General features: G+C 45.8%; 1 protein-coding gene across 2 annotated transcripts in view; it reads left to right on the top strand.

The window, feature by feature from the left end:
• Window positions 1–222: 222 nt before the first annotated feature.
• Window positions 223–21,487, top strand: part of LOC119444543 (uncharacterized) — a 112,343-nt gene continuing 91,078 nt past the window's right edge. Inside the window, exon 1 of one of the 2 annotated variants that reach the window (XM_049663418.1) lies at window positions 223–415. In XM_049663418.1, coding sequence (XP_049519375.1) covers window positions 271–415 — 145 coding nt within the window. In that variant the 5' untranslated portion in view covers window positions 223–270. Of the gene's footprint in view, window positions 1,235–21,487 lie in introns of both variants that reach the window. The other variant, XM_049663419.1, reaches the window with a different exon arrangement.

Here is a 21,487-nt window from a genome sequence, read left to right as displayed (position 1 = left end):
TCGCTTTTGTATTTTTGTGCCGGTTCTTTTACTTCTGTCTCATTGCACATTCTCCTATTTTCTCAGAGTAAGAAAGTCGTTGAAAGTCAGGACTGTACGCTTCCTTTTCTTCTGCTCTTTTCCTGTGTGTCCTGTTCAAAATTTAAGATGACCGAGTGACAAGCTCATGCTCTGAGGTTGTAAAATAAAAATGTCTTAGAAGTATTTTTCGCAACTGGATCACTAAGTTTTGCCGACATTTTTGTTACAGGATGTGGACTGGGACTCCTTATGATCTCGACATCCATCTACATTGTGTCGTACTTTGAAAAATACAGAAGTTTCGCCACAGGAATTCAGTACTTAGGAAGTTCACTCTCCGGCATCATCGGTCCATCTATGCTTTCCAAACTAGCCGCCACGTACGGGCTAGGAGGTACAATGCTTTTGACTGGTGGTGTGACATTGAATCTTCTTCCCTTGACGCTCTCACTTCGAAATCCAAGACCCGTTGAGTTGTGTCGTTGCAGACGCTGGAAGAAAAACGAAGTCAAAGCTACTGCGGCTAATGCATGCGTGGAACACGTCGACGAAACGCTTTTGAATGGTAGTGCAGATCCTCGCAATAGTTCCGTCGGTAGCGTCGAGCTTGAAGTTGAAGATCTCAAGGAAGCAATGACCGAAACCACAACGACTGTAGCTCAAGATTCTCGATATGGGCAACAAGTGGGTTGCTTGCAAGTTTCGTACGCTCCAGAGAAACAAAAAGAGAGATTTGGTGTGATATCGCAAGTCTTGCACGTCCTGCGGACTCCGACGTTCTATGTAATATTAGTGCCCATAGTCGCTGCGGATATCACGCTTCCTATGCTCGCTTTTACGATTGTGGACTACGCCGGAGACAAAGGGGTGCCGCTGGACATCGCCGCAGTCCTCGTGAGCTGCCAGTGCGCGGGCGGCTTTTGTGGACGCCTGGTGATACCGCTCATATCAGACAGGACACCGCGCGGACGGTGCGTGATCGGTTCCTGCTGTTTCGTGCTAATATCATTGTGTTTCCTGCTCATGCCGCATATCGCCAGCTTTGCTGCCGTAGCCACGGTCACTTTCCTTGCTGGCGCCCAGCAGGGTTACCTGGCAACCATCAAGACAGTGCTCGTCGCGGACTACTTGGGTGTTCAGAAGGTGGCAGTGTGTTGGGGTATCATGGGCTTGCTCTCCATGCCCCTGATATTTTGCCAGCCCTCCATTATAGGTGAGTCCTCTGCATTTCATTTATTTTTAGGGAGAAGGGGGATGCACAAAAGTTTATTCTTCAAATGGTTCGTTGGAGCTCTCATTGTTGTGCAGCTCACTACAGAAATTAGTCAGGTGATTTTATGTATTGTTCTCCCCCCCTCCCCCCAGGCGCTTTATTGAATGCGTGCAGTGATTTTCAAGCATGTTCATAAACGAAGTCGTAGCCGTATTACACGATTTGCCCGTATAAATTATGTAGGAACCACTAAATACACAGACTGCCATCGCTGCCGCTTTTTTTAGCAACTAAGTATTTTCATATCTGTCAATATTTTATAACGCAATCCGTGATCTTCTCAGGCAAGCCTGTGTTCAGGCAAACTCTGAAATTATACATACTGTTCGCGTAATTTTTTCTTCATGTCAGTGCAGCCGTGCCCTTGCAGCTCTAAACAGTATGTTCTGCTTTACTGATACTATGCGAGAGGGCGACAAAATTTATGCCGTTTTGTGTACAAATCAGCTTCCGAAATAAACATGCTGTGCGCGGAACGCAAGAACAAACAGGCCGCGGAAAGCTACTGCCAACTAATGTTGCTGCTTCTTGGTCGTCAGAAAAATACAGACGAATTCACAATAAGAAAAACCGAAAAACAAGAACTGCGGAAGAACTATATAGGACGCCTTCCTTCACACTGCATTGCGCATTACCATCATTTGTTAAATAAATAAAACTACAACAGAATCACTGATAAATTATGCTTCTGGCAATAATGTAGCATTCCCTGATTTTTCCTGCTATTTTAACATTTCTTAGAATATGAAATCCTACTGGAATATGGTGACGCTTAGCGCAGGGGCAACAGGTCACTGCATAAACGAAAAACAGCCGAACATTCACGATGGATAAATAATCCCCTAAAATATCGTATGCTATCACATTGTCAATCTTGTCAATATGAATAAAAATGAGAGACATATATATATATATATATATATATATATATATATATATATATATATATATATATATATATATATATATATAAAATACTAGGAAAAAGCAGGGATGTCATTGGCAGAGAATTCTAACAGGCAAACTTTATAAAAGAAGCGTGAAACAAGTGCATCACTCATATTGCTGTAGTTTTATTCGAGAATCAAACGAGTTGATGCGTAATACAAAGTGAAAGAAGGCGTGCTATCTGGTTTTCGTGCTTAGTATTTCTCAGTTTTCTTCGTTATCCATTCGTGTATCAAGCAGCAATGAAAGCAGTTGGTAGTTGCACACCGTTGTGGTTTGTCTTCTCTGTAATGTCAATTTCCTTACATGTGTATTTATGAACATAAACTAGCCCAACACCACGTCGTTTTGGTGTCCGCTTACTATTAAACATTTAACTAAAAGACTATGAGTGTACTATGTATGAATATATTTAACGGGCTTAGTGTTAATTGTTACTTCATGTTCTGAGGATTAATCATCAAAGTAAATAAATTAGGCATAATAGGCTGTTGATTTAGGTGCATCGGGAATTCGAAGATAGACCTGGAACCGCTCGCCTAGGAGAGGGTAGTAGCGAAAAAAACATGGTTTGTTGAACCTTTTCGCTAACACCCTCCCATAAGTGTTTTATGGGAAAAGTAGGAGACTCCGTGCAAATGGTGGAGAACATTATACTTTTCATTTTGTTAATGAAGTACACGCAAGCTTGCACTTTGAAAGACGCCCAAGTGATCACACTTGACTTTTCTGCATAATGTAAGCGGGTGACACCCCGATCTCTGCGCCAGTAATCCATTTCTATGAGTCGTATGTCGTGAGCGATTCTCTCAGCATTAGCGGGTGCAATTCAGAATTACTATTTATTTCCCAGAGCCTGCAAGCCACTTTTTTTTCTCGTCACCTTCATTGCAGGTGCGTTCCGCGACACGCAAGGCTCGTACGACAATCTGTACAGGTTATGTGGGGCAGTGGATTTGGTCGCCGCACTTCTGCTTGGCCTGCAGGCCTGTCTAGATTCAAGGAAAATGAGAAATAAAGAACCTGCCGAATAAAACACCCGACGCCAATGGCTGGTCACACAAGGTACATGGTCTCCGTCCTTCCCCGCTTACGAAGCTCAACTAGGTCCTTCCCGCAGTTTCTCAATGACGCTACGCTTCCCCTACCGCTTTCACGTATGCACTGCAAGTGATGTAAGTATTTAAGCACTATCTGCAAATACTGCAAAATTGAAAAAGCGGCAGGGGGAAGGGATAAGAATACATATCGTTGCGAACTGAAATCATAGTGACTTATTTTTTTGCGATGTATAGATGTGCATCTTTGAACTGATATGATCTTGAAAACAATTTCCGTGAATAGTAGAAAATCAGTTCAGACGACAAATGTGCTCAATGAGGAGTTTGTCACGAGTGGACGACGTGGGCGACAAGGGGGGGGGGGGGGGGGGGGGGGGGGGGCACATTTGCTGCAATCATGTGGTGTGCAGCGATAGGGTCTCCTGTAAGGAGCGCACGGTACAATGCTTGGTGGCGGGGCGCGTGTCCACATATTTTTCAACGGTGCCCAGCAGCCAGTGCCAACCGAAGGGACTAGGAGCTTCTGGCGGCAACGGATCCATAGTTTCTATAGCGCGGTCCGTCGGGATGTGAAGCCCTGTAGCTACCAGTAGCAAGCGAGCCAGTTAGCCATCCGGGACCCGTTAAGTGTGAGAGACATGAGTGGACACTTGTATTCCGTGGGGTACCAGGAACGAGGATTCATAGGGTCCAGACGCGCTGTGTTTGTGTCGAACGAAACTTTGACCATCTTTTTCTCTTGTAATAAGTTCCCTAGTACCGCAAAATCAATGAAACTAGAGTTTTTCAGGAATACTTTACCAGTCAAAGGTAATTTGGTGCTTCTCCTTAGTTTGACTTTAATGAAAGTGTGCGCTCAATGCGCACTCTCTTACGGTTCGTGGTTCATCGTTTGCGAGCTGGGATCAGGCCCAAACAAAACATTACTAAAAAGCTCGCATGGCGATTTTTTTACGTACTGGTTTACGGCAGACCTGTACACGTAAAGAAAAAAGTAACCAATTACAATTACAACTGCTTCTAAAAATGTAGTTGCTTACTGTTAGCAATTTAATTCTGCCCCGCTAATATAATTGAGCAATTACAATAAGTTACCAACTTCTTTAACGTTACTTTCCTTCCTATTTTAGTTAGCATTGCACAAATGCAGTAAATAGAACAAGCTGGCCTGGCTCTCTTAATGCGCTCCCTGCAGCCATTCAGACGTTGCTTATCTTCAGCTGAAATCTTTCCAGCATTTATTATTATTATTATTATTATTATTATTATTATTATTATTATTATTATTATTATTATTATTAGCACGCTCACCGCCTTATTTCGACAGGACTTCCACAGCGCGCCGCTTACCCCGGTCAACGCTAGTGCGCGTACGTTGCCACTTGCTACGGGCTGCCGCTCAAAGCAAAAGTATCTGCCTCGCCCCCTGCTGCATGCTGCGGGGAGTCATCACACGCTGAATGTTGCAACGGTGGTTGCTGCGGGACTGGGACGACTTCTTCAACTTATCGTCTTGTGAGCACGCTCACCACATTATTTCGACAAGACTTCCCCAGCGCGCCGCTTACCCCGGTCAACGCTAGTGCGCGTGCGTTGCCACTTGCTAGCTGCGGGCTGCCGATCAACGCATAAGTGTCTGCCTCGCCCTCCTGCTCGTCGTAGTGGTCGCTTCTGGCTGCATGCTGCGAGGAGTCAACGAATCCTGGCAGTTGCAATGGTGGTTGCTGCGGGACTATGACGACTTTTGTGCTTCTCCTGGTGAGCGATACTCATCATGTTCGTTTCAACAAGAATTCCTTCAATGAATAGTGAACAATTTTCCCGACTGCGGCAAGTTTTGTAGGCTCGTTTCTCGGATAGCTGCCAATTTTTTTCTTCTTGTTGTTATTATATTGCTAAGTACAATGGGAAAAGATGACAACTGCATTGCTTGTCATAAGACGCTGCCTACCGATGGAAAGAAAATTATATGTGCGGAATGCCAATTTTCGTATCATCTTGGACAGTCATGCTCTGGAATAGCTGCGAACACGTTTACTTCCATCGGTCAAACTAAGAGAGACGCTTGAGTTTGTAAAACGTGCAGAAATAACAAGAGACTAAACAGCGGCACAGAGACGGTGCTTGAGGAAAGCAGTGGTCCAGAGACATCACTGTTGGATGAGTCAAGGGAAATTAGAAAAAGTTTGTAATCTTTGCCGGTTCTGCATAAGAAGGTTTATTCTGTCCTGTTGTTGCTGGAAGAGTTCACGGTGGTATCCAAATCAGTTAGGGAACTCGAAGGATCCGTCTCGTTGTTGTCCGTTAAGTACGATTCTGTTTTGAAACAGCAGCAGGATATTCATGAACGTCAAACGTCTGATAGTGCTGAACTGGAAGCTCTGAAAATAGCGGTAATAACTCAGAAGGAGCGCATGGTCATCTTAGCACTAAAAAGACCTGGCAATTGCTCCGGCACCTGCTCGACCCCACCACATCTAGGACGCATAATAACCACCAGATCAATAAACTGCTACATGAACATGCAGCGCACCTGCCGACAATGTTCAGTAACTTGGCTTTCAAACATATGCCCCCTCCTACGCAAATCCCCATGCCCGACTATACTGGTGAACCCAATGAGGAACTTTGCAGCGCCATCACAGAAGCGGAGGTTCGACATGCCCTCAACCAAGTGCGAACTACCACGGCACCAGGTCCAGACTCTGTGACAAATAAGACGCTTCGCAACCTCGATGAGCAATCCATACGCAAACTCACCGAGTATTACAACCACTGTCTCGAAGAGGGCGAGATACCCCAACAATGGAAAGCAGCCAAGGTGATCTTCATTCCCAAGCCGAATAAGCCAATTCACATTGATAACTTCCGTCCCATCTCTCTCACCTCATGCATAGGGAAGATCTTGGAGCGCGTAATCCACCTACGCCTTTCCAAATACATCGAAGATCATCGCTTTTTCCCCTCGGAAATGACTGGATTTCGCAAGTCTCTTTCTTGCCAGGATGTCATGCTAAGGCTCAAACAAGATATCATTGAACCGAGCGACGCACGCGACACAAAAGCGTTGCTGGGCCTCGACCTCAAGGGAGCCTTCAATAATGTGTCCCACTTGGCCATTCTACGCGAACTTAACAGTATAAACTGTGGAGAGCGAATCTACCGTTATATATGCAGCTTCCTGACGAAGCGCACTGCAACGCTCCAATTAGGCAGCGAACAATCAGGTCAGATACGTTTAGGAAGCACTGGTACGCCCCAAGGGGCAGTACTCTCCCCCCTCCTCTTCAATTTGGCTATGCGACCTTTAGCTTTCGCTCTAAAGAAGATTCCTGACCTCAGATTCTCACTGTACGCGGACGATATTACGCTGTGGATGACCGGAGGTTCGGACGAGCACATCCAAGACAGCCTCCAAGCAGCCATTGACCAGATCGAACAAGTAGGTCACGACTTGAACCTTAGGTGCTCCCCCACCAAATCAGAGCTTCTCCTTCTGCCCCCCACGAGACGCTTCCGGACATCGCCCCCGAATATCGACCTCACAGTTGAAGGGCACTTCATACCCCAGGTAAACAGGATAAGGGTGCTAGGTCTTCACCTTCAAAGCAACCGAGCAAATCAGCGTACCTTGCAAGCACTACAAACAACAGTAGATAACACGCTACGCCTCATAGGAAGGATCTCCAATAAACACGGAGGGCTTCGAGAGAAGGAACTGATTCAGCTCATCCAAGCTTTTGTCCTAAGCAAAATCACCTTCGCACTACCATATCTCTCACTCTCTAGGAAGGAAGCGGACACTGTAAACTGCTTGATCCGCAAGATACACAAAGTCGCTCTTGGTGTTCCGATTAGAGCATCCACACAGAGGGTGATGGCCACAGCCACAATCAATACCTTTGAAGAATTAACCGAAGCACATCTATCATCGCAATATCACAGACTCTCCACCACTGCAGCTGGGCGTGAGATCCTGAGACAACTTCACTACGCCCCACCACTCAACGAGAACAAGCGACATCAACTTCCTCCGAACATACACGGCTAATACCACATCCAACCCCTACCCAGAAACATGCATCCCGAATTTCACGTCGAACGCCGGAAACTTCGAGCCAAGGCGCTACAACGCAGCTATGGACAGGCAGAAAGAGTTTACTACGTGGACGCCGCAGCCTATAAAACTAAACATCGTTATGCTTTAGCGCTCGTAGACAAGCAGGGCAACACTGTTCGTTCAGCATCGGTCAGGACCACCTCAGCGGGCGACGCAGAAGAGGCCGCCATTGCACTCGCATCGGGGCTACCTGATTGCGATGTCATCATCAGTAACTCGAAGACTGCTATCCGGAACTTCAGTAGCGGCTACATTACAAACCTCGCGCACTCTCTACTAGTCGCTCACCAGCCAAAAAACTACATCGCTCTCATCTGGACTCCAGCACATCAAGGACTACCAGGCAACGAAATGGCTCATGCCGCTGCTCGAAGATTCACGGACCGAGTGGACGGAAATGTGGGCCTTACCCCAGAAGCCAATGACTCCCAACAACAGACCAATAAAGACGCACTCATCACATTCCATGAAATTTCCACACATTACAAACACCAACGCCTAACCTATCCACCTCTCTCTGTGTCGAGCACGCGCCAGAGAGAAATATTGTGTCGCTTCTGCCCTGTCCAAACAGCAGATCTCTCCCATATAATGTGGAAATGCCCCATCAAATATCCCCCCCCCCGCAACCTCAAACCATTAATTAGTAGCGAGGAGCTGTGGGAGACTGCCCTGCGCAGCTCCGATCCCACCCTGCAGGACCGAGTCCTGAGGTGGGCTGAGGAGGTAGCGGAGGCCTACCACGACTGTTAGGCGGACGTCTGGCAGCACAAGGTGCTAAGACTGGAGCACACAGGCCTCCCTCTCTCCCCCCCGGCCCCTCCCCTTTCTTAAAAAGGGAAATAAAAGTTCATTCATTCATTCATTCATTCAACTCAGACAACAGTAATACAAAAACTTGAAGAAAGCCAGAACGAAATTCAACACTACACCAGAAGAAAGAGTTTTGAGATTTACGATCTGTCAGAGAAAGATAATGAAAGCTTAACCCAGACACTCACGAAAATGGCAGCAAAACTGGATTTGTCTGGGTTTTCACCTGACGCCAATACGGCCGTACATCGCTTGAGAGTGAAAATAGGCGGTACACCGGTGGTCCTGGTGCGCTTTACGTCTGTAATTTTGAAAAAAGAATCGTTTGAAGCGCGTGGAACGCTGAAGCAACTACGTGAAGGTGTATTATTTCCAAAGATCTACTTTATGATAACTTGACCAAAGCTAACCGTGATATCTTCTGGAAAGCCAGAACGAAGGCAAAGGAGGAGGGTTATCAGTCTTGTTGGACGAAAGGAGGCAATATCTTCTTGAAAAAGAATGAAACAGCGCCTCTTGCCCGAATCGGTAAACAAGCAGACCTGGAAAACATTGTTTAGCCAGCATCATTTTTCTTTCAGCCAACTACCAGACTTCAGCTCACTTAAAACAGAATTTCGATGCAATTCTGATGAAAGTTTCACCATTCTGAGCGCTAATATTTGAAGTATGCGTGAATACTGGGAAGGAGTCTAAATTTCTGGCTGAGTCTGCAGTTGGCTTTGTAGACATGTTTGTATTACCGGAAATCAATGTTTCCCAGGCTTGCCTTAATGCTTTCACCCTACAGAGCTTTTCCGCAAATTTGTTACACGAAGCGGGCGTCGTGGCCTAGGTATTGCTCTCTTTGTAAATGACAAGCGTGATGCTTCTTTTGTTGATGCTTCGTTTGTGCATGCTGAATCTATGATGATCAAAGTTTGTAAGAGGTCATTTTCTGTGCATACCTTAGCAGTCTATCGACCGCCTTCATGCAGCCTTTCACGGTTTCTTGTAGAGCTTGATGAAACTTTGCACCAGTGGAGCTCAGTGGACCAATTTTGTTTCATCGGGAACATTAATATCAACAAGTTATGCACTGAAAAAATATCTGTTTGTGATTATCTATCTACGTTGTCCGCTTATGGTCTGGAATGTACAATTGGAGTTCCTACTAGAGCGGAATTAGTTAATAATAGCCTAGTGCAGTCCTGCCATGATCACATAGGTCATGTACTATTCTACAGTAGTTGGCTGACCACTACTTTGTAGCATGCCGTTTTAAATTACCGGACGCGTCTGGAACGCAGCCGGTTGGAAATACATCCGGGCAGCACATCCGGGCAGCACATATGCCTTGTCCTTATAGTTAATCAATCCAAGCTTGATAATCTTATCGTTTCGTTTGACTGGGCATTCTTAACCAAAGAAGATTCGTCAGGCAACGTGCATGAAAGGTTCTGTGCGCAACTGAAAAATTTTGAATTACGGTGCACACAGTTAGTAGCTAAACGGATAAGAAGCGGGCGTCGTGGCCTAGGTATTGCTCTCTTTTTAAACGACAAGTGTGAAGCTTCTTCTGTTGATGCTTCGTTTGTGCATGCTGAATCTATGATGATCAAAGTTTGTAAGAGGTCATTTTCTGTGCATACCTTACAAGTCTATCGACCGCTAGATGAACACGGAAATTCTTTCTGCGATTTCGTATCGAGTTACCCTGTGGAAACGCTGCAAAAGGAATCCGAGAAACCAAGAACTGCAATTAGAATCCAAGTCGGGAAGAAATAGAGCTGTTGCTCTTCTACGTAGCGCCAAGAGCCGCTACTTCTTTCATAAATTTCAGCAATCTTCGAATAATGTAAGCAAAACTTGGTCTTTCGTAAATCATCTCAGAGGGGTGAGCTCCAGTAAACGACCTGTTTTTTATCCTTTTCAGCAACCTCCCACAGCAGGGGCTGATGCTTTCAACGGGCACTTTGTAAAAGCGTGCCTAAGCGCTGTCTCTTTATCCACAAACACTCGGTCGTTAACGCAATCTATATCTGAGTCATCTTTTCTTCCGAAAGTTTCTAGGGTGTGATCTGGAAGGAATTTTTTTCAGTTTCCGTCCTAACAAGACCACTGGATATGATGGAGTATCGTTACACTGACATGTCCGAGAATTGTCAGCTTGCGTGCGCCAAAGTGACATTTTTTCAGGTTGAGTTGGAGGCCAGCGTCACTGATACAGCGTAAAACCTGCTCCAAGCGATGAAGGTAATTAGGAAAATCTGGTGCAAACACTACTACATCATCCAAATAACACAAGCACGTGTTCCATTTGAGGCCTCGAAGAATAGTATCCATAATCCGCTCAAAACTCGCGGATGCGTTGCAAAGGCCGAATGGCATCACACGAAATTTGTATAAGCCATACGGTGTGATCAAAGCAGTCTTAGGCTTACCGTCTGCAGCCATGGGCACTTGCCAATAACCAGAGCGTAGATCTAGGGAGGAAAAGAACTCTGCAGCTTGTAAGCAGTCTAAGGCGTCATCGATACGCGGCAACGGATAAACATACTTTCGGGTTATTTTGTTTAGGAGACGGTTCTCCACGCAAAAGCGGATCGAGCCATCCTTTTTATTTAACTAAAACAACTGGCGATGCCCATGGACTGTCGGACGGTTCAATGACACCACGCTTTAGCATTTCACCTACTTGCTCATCAATGACGCTTCGTTCTGTCGACGATACGCGGCATGGTCGCTGACGTAGCGGTGAGTGAGCACCGGTGTCAATTCGGTGACATAAAGTCGTCGTTCGACCCAGAGAGGTGCTATATGGCTCTCAAAAGCAGGGCGAAATTTGTCGAGGAGACGGAGAAGGTTATGGCGTTGCTTGGGGTTTAAGGCGTTGTTGATGGCGTGGCTGAAAACGTCTTCGGGCGATGTGGCAGGTACGGGACTACCGGAGAGGGTGTTGACCTCGGATGATACAATAGGAATTTCCAACGTGGTAATGGTGTCTTAAGGCTCCACAGTCCCGAGAGATTCACCGCGAAGCAACGTAATCGTGAATGGGAACTGGTTGTATACAGGAAAGTGAATCGCACCTGCTTGAAGGCCAAGCAGCGCGGTTGGGAGTGGTGAGATGTGGCGATGAACGAAAGCAGTGGAAGGTGTGAAGAGTACGGTAGAGTCGGAGGCAACGGAACAGGATACAAGTGCCAGAACGGATGCGTGCTGAGGTATCTGCATGTCGTCAGTGAGGGACACCTTGGTTCAGGAAAGCGAAACGTCGCCAGATATGGCATTGCCAATCGAAGGCGACTTTTGCACGGGAGCAATCAATGACAGCTTGGTGACGGGAAAGAAAATTGCAACCAAAAATAATATCGTGGGAACAGTGGGGAAGAACGACGAACTCGACGAAGTAGAGCACTCCTTGAATTTCAAGTCTGGCGGTGCACGCAGCCACCGGTTGGACGTACTGTGCTGTGGCCGTGTGGAGTAATGGACCGAAGAAAGGCGTTGGGACTTTTCGTATTGAGCGGCATAGTTTTACGGCAATCACAGATATGGCGGCACATGTGTCAATGAGGGCAAGCACAGAGACACCTTCAACAGCGACATCAATAACGTTGGGCGCCGAAAGAAGAGGGCTTGAGCGTTGTGACGATGACGCAGTTCTTGCCTCGGGAACTGCGCCACTTAGTTTTCCGTGTCAGCGGTAGAGGGACGTCGACGCATCGTGGAGAGTGAGTGACGACGAGGAGAAGAGTACGGCCGTCAGAAACTGGGCGATGGCTTGGGCGGGGAAGGAGTAAATCGCGGTCTGGAGCGTAAGACAACGGATGGTCGTACGCTGCTGTGCGTGGGTGTTCACGTGGATGAAGAGGACGGCGGCGGCACAGGCGTGCAACGTGTCCAGGAATACCACACGAATAGCAGATGGGCCGATTGTCCGCTGTGCGCCAGGGGTTAATTAGTCGATGGACCGGAGGTCGTGGTGGCGTGGAGTTAAAAACAGGGCTAGGCATCGGAGGCGGAACTCGGAACGTCGGTGGGCGTGGTCATGCGACGGCGTCGGCGTAATCAATGGGGTGGTGAGTGGAGGCGCCCGATTCAGAGGAACAACCTCGGACACTTGTTCTTCTATAACGTGTCGTAGGGTCGTACTAAGGGACGAACTAGACTCCGGCGGGTTGGAGATAAGGAAGAGCTGGCGAGCAACTTGTTCCCGGACGAAAGCCTTGATCTGCGAGAGGACGGTGCAATCTTGAAAAGGAGAGGTCAAGCCGGACAACGATTCCTGATGGGGAACAGGACGGTGGGTGAGGAGGCGTTGACGGAGGAGCTCGTCATAGCTTTGGCACAGTTCAATAACTTGGGCAACAGTAGAGGGGCTCTTTGAAATCAGCATCTGAAATGCGTCTTCGGCGATGCCCTTCAGTATATGTTTGATTTTATTGCCCTCAGTCATGGATGCATCGACGCGTTTGCAGAGATCTATGACACCTTCGATGTATCTGGTAAAGGTCTCACCAGGCTGCTGAGAACGCGACTGCAGACGCTGTTTGGCACGAAGCTTTTAAACAGCAGGGCGGCCGAAGACCTCGCTGAGCTTTGTCTTGAACACAGTCCAGCTAGGGACTTCGCTTTCATGGTTTCGAAACCACAAGTGGGCAATTCCGGTGAGGTAAAAAGGGCGGTGGTCAATTTCCCGATGTCATCCTCTTTGTTGTTAAGACTGACGCGTTCATATGATGATAGCCAGTCATCAACGTCGTGGTCGTCACTGGCGCTAAATATGGGAGGGTCCCACTGACGGAGTGTGCCGGGGCATATGGAGGACTGGGGAGCAGGTGGTGGTCAGCTCGTGGCGCTTGAGGAGGTCATGGTGGCAGGGAGGATCCGGCTGCGCAATTCAAGGATTACAGGAGACCCAGCAAACCTACACCAATTATGTCCAGGAAGTCTGGCATGTGGATGACACGAAGGACGCCGACAGGAAGACACAACAGCGTAGGCTTAGCCAGGTGCACCAGGAACAGCGTCGAGCCGGAGACCCACTTCAGTAGCACTGGCGATCCGGCTGCGGAGCTCTGCATGGCTCACTTCTTCTTCCTTACATACACATCATCCGAAAGATTTCAATGTTCTGTCAGATATTATTCTTCATATACTGAATGGGGTTTTGGAAGGTGATGAAATTCTAGCATGCCTAAAAACTGCAGTTGCTTTACCACTACATAAGTAAGGAAAGAAAGATAAGATCGAAAACTATCGGCCAATTCTAGCTTACCGGTTATTCCTCAGGTCTTTGAAAAATTTCGTTTCCACACTGTCTTCTTTTCTTAACAAATTTTCTATCCTGACTGATCGCCGGTTTGGATTTGTTTCTGGGCGCGCTACTGTTGTACTGCTTGAAGAATTTTCAGACGAACTGTTCTCGGCTTTCGATCAGAATCTTTTCACGTGTGCTCTCTTCTTAGACGTAGCAAAAGCGTTTGGCACCCTGAACCACCAAATCTTGTTAAGTAAAGTGTATTTTTGGGGGATTTCGTGTGCCCTTTTACAACATTCTCAAAAATTACTTGATCAACCGATTTCAAGTGGTCGCTACTGATGATATGGGCGTTTTCTGTTCTAAGTTACCGCTTAATGCTGGTGTACCGCAGGGGTCAATTTTATCGCCATTGTTGTTTAGCATATTCGTTAATGACTTTCCTTTGGCGATTTCGACATGTTCTGTGTTCCAGTATGCTGACGACACCATGTTACTGGCAGAACATCCTCATTATAAAATTTCCACTGAAATGTTGCAAATTGACGTGTACAATGCGATGCTTTGGTTCAGTAACAATGGAATGGCGGCCAATGTACAAAAAACACAACCTGTATGTTTTCACGCTCCACTCAAGACTACTGTGATTAACTTGCCTCACTACTTACATATGTCTGTGTTCCTTGTAAATGTGCTCCTATTCCATACGTAGATTGGGTTAAATATCATGGAATATTTTTCGATAGCAACTTATCATGGTAACATCATTTTTCGCTCATTTGTTCAAAACTGAGGTCAGTCGCTCGGCTGATGTTTATTATGAAAATTATTGTGCCCCTCTCTGTAAAAAAATAATGATTCTGCATGCATTGGGTTACAGTGTATTGCAGTGGCGTAGCCAGAAATTTTGTTCGGGGGGGCTCAGGTTGCAGCGCGGCCTCCTCCTTATAGAATTTGTCGAGTGATCAAATGGATGAATAATAACTGCATTGCCAATTTCATTGTATATTAGATGCTGCAAACGAATTATTGAACGCTATTCACTGTCCATTAAAATATGTATGTTTTCATAAAAGAATATATTCGTATGCCCCCGAAATTGTGGCAGAAGTAACTAATATCAATGCTTCCGCGTTTTTTGTCTAATTAATAAGTAAAGAAAACATCACATGAACTTTAGAACTATTGGCCCTTTTCGCGGAGCAGTTTGTTTTAGAGAAATGAAATGGCGCTCACGGCGGCGCGCCATACCTCTCCTCAGCGACCGCGCACGAATACGAAACCATTACCGCTTCTACCTTGCTTCTGTGCTATCAGCTGTCGGAAATGCAACTGAGTTTTCGCTAACACACTGTGCTCCAATTATGCTAGATTGAATAATGTGGATTGAAGACGGGTGCAGTAGTTGGCTGCAAAAATAGTGACTGGCATCTTAAGGAATAGAATGAATCTGTGTGGCGAAGTTCGCGGACCGCTGCTGCAACTGTCCGAACGTGTTACCGGCACTTCCTGATGTACGGATTTCCTCGAGGATACATAAATTTGCTCATCCGCCAGCCTTGTATCGCTAACCTTCAAAGAAAGGGCTTCATCCCCAGAACGTCGGCAAGAGTGACTCAGCCACTCGTTAAACAATGACAAAGGGAGTAGCGCCGCTTCCTGTCATAGTAAGTTTCACGCACGTTATCTATACACATCTGTCCAAATGGCAGGAAAACTTACGCCCACTCTATCGCCGACGTATCAAGAATAAGCGAATGGACGCACAGTTGAATATATGCGCACTGCATACACACAATAAATGACGGACTACACCTATGGCGCACCAATGGTCGAAGCTGAATGTTTCGTGACGGTCCACAAGAGTAAGCAAGTTCGCGGGATCGAATCCCGGCCACGGCGGCCGAATTTCGATGGGGGCGAAATGCGAAAACACCCGTGTACTTAGATTTAGGTGCACGTTAAAGAACCCCAGGTGGTACAAATTTCCGGAGTCCCCCGCTACGGCATGCCTCATAATCAGAACTGGTTTTGGCACATAAAACCCCATAATTAAAAAAATGAGTAAGCAAGTTACTAGCTGTAATATACAGGGTGTTTCAGCGAACACTTTCAAAAATTCTTAAAGGTTGCGTGTGGCAGATAGCACGATTCTAGTTCATGAGCTGGTCTACTCGAAGAGGCGGACATTACTTGCACAAGAAATTGAGATGCATAATCGACTAAATAACGAAAATTCACTAATTAGGTTTTTAACTAATCACCAGATGGCCCATATTGCAATTTACAAATTGTAGCCGTGGAGTTCGCAAGGCGGATCCACTTGGAATTAATTCTCAGGATGACACCAGTTTCGAGATATTAATTCCCGAACTTCGCGGAGAAATGCATTGGCGTTCCAGTTAGTTCCTTCACAAAACGTCGCTTTATGCATTGAAGCACAAAATTAACTGGAACGCCAATGCATTTCTCCGCAAAGTTCGGGAAATATTATCTCGAAACTAGTGTCATCCCGAGAATTAATTCCAGGTGGATCCGCCTTGCGAATTCCACGGCTACAATTTGTAAATTGCAATATGGGCCATCGGATAATTAGTATAAACTTAATTAGTGAATTTTTGTTAATTATTCGATTATGCATTTCGAATTTTTGTGCAAGTAATGTCCGCCTCTTCGAGTAGACCAGATCATTAACTAGAATTGGGCTATCTGCCACATGCAACCTTAAATAAATTTTGAAATTGTTCGCTGAAACACCCTGTATATTACAATGTACAAAACAGCTACGTTTCAAGCCTTGTGCGCAGCAAGAACAAATCTATCGGATTCGGAACTGAGCACACCCGCGAGTGATTAGGCAGAAAATAATCAGATAGAGGCCGCACCGAGGAACTTCAGTTAGTCAGAAACTGACAAGCCACTGCTTCAAAATATTTGCCGAATAAAGAATAAAAAGCAAGACACACTAATCCTGACTGAATTCATAATCGGAAAGCTAGAAATGCATATTTAGCCCCACATTTAGAAGAAGCACCATATACACTGCTTGCGCCGTTTGGACATAGCTTAATCAGCTCCGAAATCTCTTTTGCATGTTCTCGGAAGCTGTGATCAAAGCTTCGTGTCGTCCACCTAGTCACTGTCTACGATATCTTGGAAAACAGAGGTTTTCTAAGCCGCGCCGGCCTCATACACTTCCATTGTAAACAACGAGGCAACGGAGGCAGTTGAGGCAAGCAATGGACGCGTGACCACGTGATCAAATATGGCAGCGCCCACGGGATCGCCGCGAAAAGGTTCAATATAAGTTCGAAACCAGCAAAGCAGTGCATGCAGCTTATATGAAAAACGCAAAGGCCATGAAATGAATAAGTTAAAGGACAAATATTTTGATGAATCTTTGTCATTCAATAACCTTGTTTACCTTTTTCTACATATGCAACGGCCAGGAAGAAACGTCAATGACGCTATCCCTCATTGCAATCGATTGCGCAGGAGCAGCTGTTACCGGTCGTGTATTGTAATTACACCGAGATAATACTCGCAGCAGTGAGTACAAATAAAAAGTGGGAGCTCTGCAAAATATACATTACAAATGCGAAGATAGAATGGAATATACAAATGCAAAGATACAACTCGCTAAAGGGCAAAAAAAGAGTCGCTGGAAACAAAGTTCACTGCTTGTATACACAAAACCTCGCAATAGGATATTTAAAAATACGTATGAGTCTCCAATAAATCTACGCATTTAAGCAAACGTCAGTGTATATAATGCGTCAAATAAGACAAATAAACATGTTGCTCAGTCACAGATAGTAACTTTGCGCACAGAAATACAGATGATCTAGGCAAGAACATAACTATGGTCGCAGAAATTGTGTTATGTACTTGGGCCATGCAGCGGTGGCGACAGCGCCATGTGGGTAGAATAATAGAGGAAAAATGCATAAATCAGTACGAAAATGTGTAATTTAACTGCCTGCACAACGCCAACAATTATTCTGCAACCAAAATTAAAGGAGGGTATTCCTTCGTTTCAAAAACGAAATAAAAGCAGGTAGCTAAAAAGGAAAGAAAAGGACAAACGAAGGCCACAGATGATGCGGTAAGTTGAACTACCCAATATCCGAGTGTGTTTTGGCGAACGCCGCGTGGGCCGGGCTTTCAATGAGCAAGGTCGGTCAAAATTGGTTATTGGTATTCTCGTAATTTTTGTATTCGCGTGATAATAGTGATCATGATGCCAACTGCTAGAATAAAAGGCGGAAATTTCTGCGGTTTTAAAAGCTAATGAACGGTCATACGTTTTCATAATTATGAACTTACGAACCTGAAGGAACAGTGCTTTTTACTTGCATTGATTTTTGCTGCTTCGCTATCTAAAGGACAAACTTCTCTCGGCGGGAAAGTTGAGCGAAGCGGTCAATGACTTCGGACACGTTGATGCCGACGTCTCTGTGGTTGTATAGAAGCGCCAGCCTAACCATGCGTTCCACAGACATTGTAGAGCGCAAGTAGTTTTTAGTAAACTCTTGCTAAAACAATATTCTCTCTGCGATGGCAGTGGTCACTGGAAGGGTGACTAGAAGCTGCAGCAGTATTTACACATTTACATAGAACCTGCTGTCGCAATGAGAGATGGGCATTTATTCCGGTGCTAAAACCTAAAACACTCCCTTGATGTCGTTGGCCAACTTGTTTAGGTACCTTGCAGAAACAGTAGGCTGTTCGATTCCAGCGATGTCCGTCGTTTCGTCAGGAAGTATAGAGAAGCAGCCTGCTTTTGAATCTAGGCTTTCTTTGATAATGTCACCACGAATTTCTATAATTTGGTTTTGTGCGTCTGGACTTAAATACGACGCATTACTGGGGCAACTTTCCAAATGGTTCTTCGGATATGTATCTCCACAATCAGCTCGCATGCAAAGAAGCACTATGAAAATGCCTGTATTTTCAGCAGGGGCATTGCTTAAATCTATAGGGCCCCTGTGCCTGTGGCCACGGAGAGCCAGACCTTGTCGCCCGCAAAAAAAAAAAAAACACCTCAACAATAGGCCGTTTACTTTCTTCTGTTTTCTCATATTTTACTTTGCCTGCCCTGGTCCAGCTGATCTATCACATTGGGCACGCTTCCTGAAAATGTTTGGAGAAAAGTATCAGCTGCTAGCTGACAGTCCCGGTGATATTTAGTATTTTCGTGTGTGTGGAAGATGGCGAGCGCGTGCTTTCATTTCTGGAAAGGTTTGGACAGGAGGGCTCCAGTGCGTGCATGTTGGCCCAAGTTTATAAGAATATTAACCCCATAATGTTCTAGAATTGAAAATCTTTTAAAGCATGCCTTTGGAGATGTCAGCGCACCTTTCGCGTCAAACGTTTATGAGAACTTTATACCCATAAAGTTTCGTAATTGAAATCCATGCGCTCCGTAGGTTCCGCGGCCGCTGCGAGATGCCGCAACGCGCCCGCTCGCTATCGAAAAGCCGTTGAAAGTTTGTGCTTGGATGGGGCTCCTTGCGTTACGTGAATCCAGGTGCAAGGGCGTTGTCACGAAATCCAGCCCGAGTTCGCAATGTTTGTGCCGAAATCTCTTTTCGAGCGTGAAAAAGACATTGTAGACAAAATCCAGAATGATTGCCGGCGTCGGTGGTAGTTTTGGTAGGCGGTGCATGCCAGCACGAACAAATTTCGGGGGGGGGTGGGCTGAAGCCCCATCAGCCCCCCCCCCCCCCCCCACTGGCTACGCGCCTGGTGTATTGCGATATGGCATTACGGTCTTCAGATTCTGTTCGGATCGTTGGAGGTGCAGGGTAGACAGGATTATTAAAAAATATTCTTAAAAATGTTGCCTACAATTCCCAAACAGTAACAGCTGCAAACATCTTCCGTGAACTTGGTCTACCGAATTTTCAATCTTCGCTCGTTGAAACAGTTGTGGTAAAACACTATTGGACTTCCACTTTCAAACAAAAAAATACCTCCTGAAGGGAACTTCGTATACACGTCTGCTATGTGATTCCTCGTTCATCCACAAGGTATGGTGCGGCCAGAGGCTGTGCATATGTGCCGAACATGTTCAATAAGTTACGGAATGAAATTTTTGACGCTACTTCAAAAAGCATGCTGAAAGAATCATTGAAAGAGTTACGGTGAAACTAACTTCTACAACACTTTCGCATCGTAATTTTTACTGCTTCAAATTCTGTTTCAAGTAGAATAACCAAATGTTTTTTTTTCTGGTCATGCTTTTCCTTTTTGTCTTTGTGTCTCATCGATATCATTTTCAGTTACCGTTTGTCCCCGCAGGGGCGTCTGCGTATGCAGGTGCTTGGTGTGTTGCGACACCACGTACCCGAGCACATGAGGGTTGGGCCCTCCCGCGCTTAATCGTGCACGGCGTGGCCGTGTCCGGGAAAAAGGGGATCCTGGCGGTTGAGCCGAAGCCGGGTGCTTGGACCTTTGTGGCCCCCCGGCGGAGGCAACAGATTTCTTTGGCATCCGCTTCACGTAGACGGCACCTCCGGGCTGACCCACCCGGGGTAAATCGGTAGTTGCGCTTTCCTCTCCTCCTCTCCATTCTTCGTCTCTCTCTCTCACTTTTATTCTTTCTTGTCTTCTCTTCACTTCTTTTTACTTCCGATCTTTCCGGCAGCAAGGGTTAACCTTGTGTGGTACAACCAACCTTGGCTGTACATATTTGGTTATAGTGGTGATGTACAGGTGGCGTGAACAGAACCAAACAAGTCCTGAACGACCCCTTGTTGGGCATGATGGTGGGCGACTGGCATCGCTGCCGAACATTGAACAATATAGTATGGCAACACCTGCCCCCTCTACACTTAACCGCCCTTCGAAACGAGGGCGCACCGATGAAGTGCTTAAGTTGTTTTTGGAAAGAGCCAGGAGAACTTCCCGAAGTTCCATATCATTCACTGCGAGAAAGTGGACGTAACGGCAAGAGTAATCTTGCCATTCTTAGTTGCAAGGTGCCTCGCCGACACCATCGGACCGGGTTACAAAATAACTAAGAGGGTAATTGGCGATCTGCTTGTAGAACTCCGACAAAAAAGTGCAGTACAATAAGCTAGATAGCCTTGTTGCATTTGGGGATATTCCCATCACTGTAAGCCCACACCGCTCCCTAAACAAAGTCCGTGGAGTGATCTTGGAAGATGACCTTATGTACTTAAGTGAAACGGAACTACTTGAAGAATGGAAGGAACAAAATGTAATTGACGTCCAGAGAATTAAGATCCGACGTGGCAGTAAGGAGATACCAACAAAGCATATAATCCTTACTTTTGATTCAAGTACTCTGCCTGAGTCTATCGAAGCAGGGTATGTAAAAATACGGGTGAGGCCGTATGTCCCAAAGCCTCTTTGTTGTTTCAAATGCGAAAGATTTGGCAACAGCTCGAGAAACTGCCGAGGCAGGCTAACCTGTGCCAAATGCAGTGCTAATGACCATCCTGCTGAAAGTTGCCAACATACTCTACACTGTGTAAACTGCAATATTTTTTAAATCGTCCAAATCATCGAGGTGGTGGTGTTCTGCTGCTATTGAAAGATGCAATGAATTGCGAATTGCTTCTATCGTACTGTAGTGTATGTGACGACTTCGAAATACTTACGGCACGGGCCGGCAAATACGAGTTCTACCATAGGCCCCCAAATGGGAACCTTCCAAACTTTTTCTAGATCTATGAACAGTTGTTTGCATTTTGTTTCCGAAAATAAATTGTTCTTGATATCTGGCGGTGATTTTAACATAGATCTGTCTGTATATTCTGCGTACCAGAAAGCAATGATCACTATATTTACGTCAAATGGTTGTGAAAATCTGATTGCTTCGCCAACGAGAATTACAGAGAGCTGTGACACTTTACTCGACTTATAACAAATATGCAGAACGAAAGCATAACCGCCAGTGCGCTATCATACGACATAATCAACCACCTTCCAATATTTATCATGATACCTTAACATATTTTTCGAGACAAGAGGGATGC

Source organism: Dermacentor silvarum, chromosome 3, assembly GCF_013339745.2.
Source record: "Dermacentor silvarum isolate Dsil-2018 chromosome 3, BIME_Dsil_1.4, whole genome shotgun sequence".
In the NCBI taxonomy this organism is placed as follows: domain Eukaryota; kingdom Metazoa; phylum Arthropoda; class Arachnida; order Ixodida; family Ixodidae; genus Dermacentor; species Dermacentor silvarum.
Note: the sequence above shows the minus strand (reverse complement) of the source record. Positions and strands in the feature narration are given on the sequence as shown.